At 36.4% G+C, this 6612-nt stretch overlaps 1 protein-coding gene across 1 annotated transcript in view; it reads left to right on the plus strand.

Annotated features, from left to right (window-relative positions):
• The window catches only part of LOC106884209 (uncharacterized), a 72884-nt gene that overhangs the window by 8792 nt on the left and 57480 nt on the right, over nucleotides 1–6612 (plus strand). Inside the window, exons 2-3 of the mRNA XM_014935458.2 lie at nucleotides 2644–2749; nucleotides 5803–6000. Coding sequence (XP_014790944.1) covers nucleotides 2644–2749; nucleotides 5803–6000 — 304 coding nt within the window. The remainder of the gene's footprint in view (nucleotides 1–2643; nucleotides 2750–5802; nucleotides 6001–6612) is intronic.

Below are 6612 nucleotides of genomic sequence, written 5' to 3' on the forward strand. Positions count from 1 at the left end.
TATAATAATTACTGGGGTCGATTCATTCGACTAAAAATTCTTCAAGACGGTGTCCCAGCCTGGCCGCAGTCTAATGAGTGAAACAATTAAAAGATTAATGATAATATGTGTGTGTGTGTGTCTGTGTCTGTGTGTATGTGTGTGTGTGTGTGTATGTGTGTGTGTGTGTGTGTGTGTGTGTGTGTGTGTACTTGATAATTCTGCTTAGTACTGTTAATGTGGCGACTCTACTGAGATAAGATATGAATATGTTCAACTCGAGTTCAAAGGTCTTATAGATGGATGGTTTCCGATATCTCTCTATCCAATGTGTACGAAGTCTAAAGAACATCAAGTTTGACGTAGTTACCTGTCTTGCTCACGGCTAAATGAAATTTGTAAAGCAAGAGATGATTTTGTGAGTTGCAATTCCTTAACACTCTCTCGTTTAAATTTCTGTCAGTTCTGATCTCTTATAAAAAAGATATTTATCAATTGCACGGAATTATTTTACATGCTATACCTCATTTAATATGGCAGTATATATTATGGTGGTATATATGTAGGCAATGCACTTGTGGAGCAAGCAACAATATTTGCTGTTCATTTAGCATCCATCTCTGCAATTGATATATTTAAAGAAACTCCTCAGAAGATTTGCTTCTTCATTGTATGTGTCCCACCGCCACATACACTGACACACAAAGGGCGGAATACTTCTGATCATTTGAAGTAATAAGATCACTGGTTCGACAATGTCCCTTCCACTATTACCAGTGTAGTCTAGAGCCAAGTGTTGTCTCTCCTTAAATTCTTTCACCTCTTTTCCGCCCCTCTCTCTAGATATATCTTAGTCTTTGTAAACATACTACAATGTGTCACTCCTAAGAAAAGTAACCTAGGTGACTCCGTCTACGATTGAACTCCCAGCAGTCTTTATCATCCTAAGATGCTGAAGACTGCTATTAACAGTCCTCTTCCCTGACACCTTCTATCCTTCATTAGTGACCACCGTCGCGGCATCCGTAAAATTATACCTGCCGGAGAGCAGCACTCGCAAGCCACTCAGCGGTAGTCGCACATCCTGAGAAGTTCCGTGAAAGCTATATTGTTGCATTAAAAAAAAACAGAAATGCTTCTAACCATTCTTGGCATGACAATTACCTCACTATATTGAAGTAGAAGTTTTCTGTAAAATTGCACTACCACACCCTGCACTGACTTAGAATACAATCTTTGTGATATGAAATTTATCTACTAACTTTGGTGTGCTTTATTATGATCTGCACACCTTTCCTCATGTACGATATCGACCTTTTTGCTGTGATATCTACCGAAGCTCATTCTATTGCAGTGTTTAATACTCTTCACCCCTCTTCAACCATTTCGTATTCAGGTATCATTCTCGTCTAGCCTAGGTGCTATCTGCAACACTTGTACTGCAACCTTGAACAAAGTTTTAGAAAAAATTCTTGTAATGCTGTCATAATAATTTAGGCTCTTACCACAATGCAAGTTTACAAACATTGCTCGTATAAAAAAGTAATTTTGTACTTCACCTTAATATATGCTTGGACAACTTCACAAATAAAATTTTCAAAACTACTTTAAATTTTTGACCTCAATTTTTGATAGTCTCTTCCAGTGTGTCTACATATCCTAACATAACTGAAATTGCATCCCAAAAACTTTCTAATTCAGGGCAAGAAACTACTTTAGCAATGGTAAATTGATGATCCTTTACAAATTCAAGCATCACGTACAATGGGGTAATCTTCTTACATAGGGGTCAGTAAAACAGATGTTCGCATAAACATCCTTGGCAGCTTTCAAAAGAAGGTTATCCGACTGATTACCAAAGATTCACTCACCAATACACAACAGTCTATGACCTTCAAGCATTTCTATGCTCAGCCTCTCTGCCTATTTTTGCACATTATAATGGCTTCTGCTCCTCTTTATGAGATAACCGTATACCACTTCCATTCAAGAATTCTATACACAGATTTGCTTTCCACTCGTAACCACAACTGTTTTTCGTCGCTCAACTACTCTCCCATCGAATCACTCCGGCAACCCTTCCTCACGAGAACGCCAATTCCTTGACAGTCTCCTTGGAAACGTATTTAAGCCATCGTCTTAAGATATTAAATCTAAAACTAAACGATATTGATCTCAACAGTTCGAATAGCCTGCCAAGGCAATGGGGTATATCGTCTTTAAACCTTCTAAAACATAAAATCCCTAGAGATTAAAAGGTTTTAGGGAAAGACGTAATTTTACATTTAGGTTTGTTTTTAAATGCCTCAATATTAAAACGTTACAAATGAGAAGAAGGGGTTAGCTATCCCTACGAGCTAATAATTAAACAACACCAAGCATTTCGCAGACTAATAATAATTTGTTAATAAGAGACTAGGTCAGAATGTTTCTCTTCGTTTTGGTGGCAGCAGTCAATTGTATCGATTTAAACTAACTGATTAGTAATAGTTAATATCGATTATCGATTATCGATCACAAAGGATGAACGAGAACGTTCAAGCGGGATTTCAATTCAAACGCTAAGTTAATGTAAACAAGTAAAATTAAGGAACATTGTTCGGCGAATTATTAATTATCGTCCTTCTTAATGACTTACTTTATATTTTTTCTTCTATTTTTCAGATGAAATTCCAGTCTTTTATTTTTATCGCGTGTCTTTGTCTACATAACTTCAAAAATGCATATTCAAAGGAGGTTTGTGAGAAACCTATTTCTCCGGAAGGAGAAGGTAAACGTTTTATCATTTCATTTAAATAATAATAATAATAATAATAATAATAATAATAATAATAATAATAATAATAATAATAATAATAATAATAATAGTGGCTGACGATATGTGTATCTCTGATCACGAGTAGACGTAGTGGGGGAGCATCATAGCCCTGTATTGAGAGGAATTCTTTGGGAGTTTGAATAATTCACCTCTGGAAACATGGACGTTTCGTTCATCATCCTTAAAACAAACCTTATTCAGGGCTCTTTTGAGCAGGATAAGATCATCACGTCGCGCACATATGGTTGTGTTGCATGTACCTAGCGTACACTTATCAGACGGGTAGTCATGATGGGTATATTGGGCTTCGTATATTTGCACCCCATTGTCACTTTGGTGGCAAGCACCGCTCTCTCACGCAATAATAATAATAATAATAATAATAATAATAATAATAATAATAATAATAATAATAATAATAATGAGATGGGCTACAGCAAATATTCTGCTCAATACCAGATTTGCTTGTCAGTTGTTTGACCGTAACCAGTTGAGCATGTCTCTTGGTGGCTGATGATATGTGCATCTCTAATCACGAGCAGAAGTAGTGGGGGAGCATCATAGCCATGTGTCGAGAGGAATTCTTTGGGGTTTGAATAATTCACCTTTGGAAACATGGGTGTTTTGCTCAACATCCTTAAACAAACCTTATTCAGGGTCCTTTTGAGTGGGATGGGCTACCCGACTTGAAGAAACTTCTAACTGGGTCCCACCTGCGAGGTTATGCGCTGTTTATTTTGATATGAGGTCACAATGTCGCGCACATATGGTTGTGATGCATGTGCCTGGTGTACCCTTATCAGACGGGTAGTCATGATGGGTATATTGAGCTTCGTATATTTTACCCCAGTGTCACTTTGATGGCATGCACTGCTCTCTCACTCAATAATAATAATAATGATAATAATAATAATAATAATAATAATAATAATAATAATAATAATAATAATAATAATAATAATAATAATAATAATAATGCCCTGATGCAGTACCAGGCAGTGGCTCGCGTGGCTTCTGAACTTAACTAATTGGAAGTGTTATCATGTATGTGATTTATCTTGGTATAAGAGAAGTGTTACAACTGATATTCTGCTCAGTACCACACATTTTTTTGTCAGTTGCTTGTCACTTGAGCATATCCTTTAGTGGCCCACAATATGTACATTTCTGATCACGAGCAGGAGTGGTGGAGGGAAGCATCGAAACCATGTGTTACGAGGAATTCTTTGGGGTTTGAATAATTCACCTCTGAAAACATGGGTGTTGCGTTCATCATCCTTAAACGAACCTTATTCAGGGACCCTTTGAGCGGGATGGGCTCCTCGAACTGAAGAAAATTTTAGCTGAGTCCTACCTGCAAGATCATGCGCTGTTTATCTTATAAGATCATCATGTCGCGCACATATGGTTGTGATGCATGTACCTAGTGTACACTTATCAGACGGGTAGTCATGATGGGTATATTGGACTTCGTATATTTGTACCCCGGTGTCACTTTGATGGCATGCATTGCTCTCTCACTCAATACTACTACTACTACTACTACTACTACTACTACTACTACTACTACTAATAATAATAATAATTTTGCCACGAGGTTAGCCATTTTGGGGAGGGGACTAGTCAATTACATCAAACCTAGTGTTTCCCTGGTACTTAATTTATCGACCTCGAAAGGATGAAAGGCAAAGTCGACCTCGGCGGAATTTGAAATCAGAACGTAGCTACGTGCGAAATACCGCTAAGCATTTTGCTTGGTGTGCTAACGACTCTGGCCATCTCGCCGCCTTACTACTACTACTACTACTACTACTACTACTAATGATAATAATAAATAAATAAATAAATAAATATTAATACATAAATTAAAGTCGAACAAAGCAGCGTTGAATAAAATAGACGCGCGTATAATCATATTTAACATGTCCATGTACAACTGGAAGTGGGAAGACCTTTTGTTGTTGATATGTTCTTGGGAGAAAAGTTTCCTCGTGTATTTCTGGTTTTAATCAAAACAAAAAGCTACACACACACACACACACACACACACACACACACACACACACACACACACACACACACACACACACGCACGCAAACAAAAAAACAAAAGTAAACTGAAATTAGATGTTGCAAATTCAGAAGGCCAAGGTGTGTTGGTTCTTCTTCATGTCTATACAAGAAATATTAGGAACTGTTATAGCGAAGGCGAACAATAAAGCTCATAATGTACATTTGTATGGAATATGTCAAACTTGTAAAAACGCAACTTTTGAACAAACTAAACCTGCTGTCCCCTGAAGACTTTTAGAAAATGTATGTAACAGGTTTGTAAGATCATGTACCCATGGTAAATATGCATATATTTTGGCAGATACATGTGCAACGTTTGTCAGATTAGGTAGAATATTTTTTGTGGAAAATGACATGTAAAATAATGAGTGAGTCATTGACAACGTATTGTACATATTGAAATATTCAAACTTGTATAATATCTGGAGAGTCTTAAATATAGTTATTGTTTTCCTGTATTTTCCCGCTATTTTGGTACCTTTATTTACATTCGATCTCATTAGCAACTGTCGTCATGTACATATTTCGTCAATATCCCCAATTGAAAAAAATCGAATATTCTGACATGCAAGCCAAAATGTAATTATCAAAAAGTTTAATAAAACATCAGCGGTCATTGTTGACGGCTTGATTATTCTAATACTACATTCATTCTGTGGTGTTATCATAAGCTATACAGTTTAGAACAGATGGCGCATTGCAACTTTTTTCTGTCTACTTCATCAATCTATAAGACAATAATGCCTTCCCTTCCTCATTGGAATATTAGAAAAAATTCTTTAGTCTACTAAATTAACACTGCTATCTTTACAAACATCACCACCAGCATAATAAAGACCGTATCAAACTAATAACAAAGCAAGTGTACATGTACTAGTTCCTATTGTTTCTTCCAGGAATTAATCAAACCATATGATCTGGATTCATTTCAGTTGGTCCATTTATTAATATACCAAACCAATTTTATTTCAACTTAGAAGCAACTTTCGAGGACAAAAAAGAGGTTACATCATTTGTGGAATATTATGACCATCCGGGTTTGCGTGGCTTGATTACTCAAAAGGAAAACGGTGACCAAGAAAGCATCTATTACAGTTTTCAGACTAATGAGGTTTTCACAGTGAAAGATTGTAAGTAAAGATGTATGAGTTCACTAGCGCTGATTATGTTAAATTTTTTCCTTGCCTTTTCTTCTGTCACCTCATTCCTTTTCGTTATCCCTGTCTCAGACGAAATCACAATCATATATGTCATTGTAACACCGCATCCTCATAACATGTGAAAACATATGCATGTATGCACACATACATATAAACACACACACCAACGTGTGCCTATATATGGCCTATGTAAGTTCGGAGATGTTGTTCATATTGTGCTGATGCATGATGTCGCTCGGTTGTGCATGCACAATTGCCAGCATCGTCAAATTTGCAAACTGGAATATCATACTGATGAGGAAATGAAAAGTTTTCACTTTTCTGATCCAGAAACGCGTCTATGATTAACTACGACTGGTTAGTTTTCGTTGTTTTTTCTTCTTGTTTTGCCTTTGTGAGTTACAAGTAATGCTATCTGTTGGAGTTTCAGCATTTTAGCTGCTATTTCTGAACTTCGGTATGTGGTGAAGCAACTGTTGCTGATCCCTTAATTATGTTTATAAATGTATAAGAACTTTTAAATAAGTTCCTCACCGATAATGGTGTTTACATACCGAAGGGCTTGGTAAAAATTATTAATTG

Source organism: Octopus bimaculoides, chromosome 9, assembly GCF_001194135.2.
Source record: "Octopus bimaculoides isolate UCB-OBI-ISO-001 chromosome 9, ASM119413v2, whole genome shotgun sequence".
Lineage (NCBI taxonomy): Eukaryota > Metazoa > Mollusca > Cephalopoda > Octopoda > Octopodidae > Octopus > Octopus bimaculoides.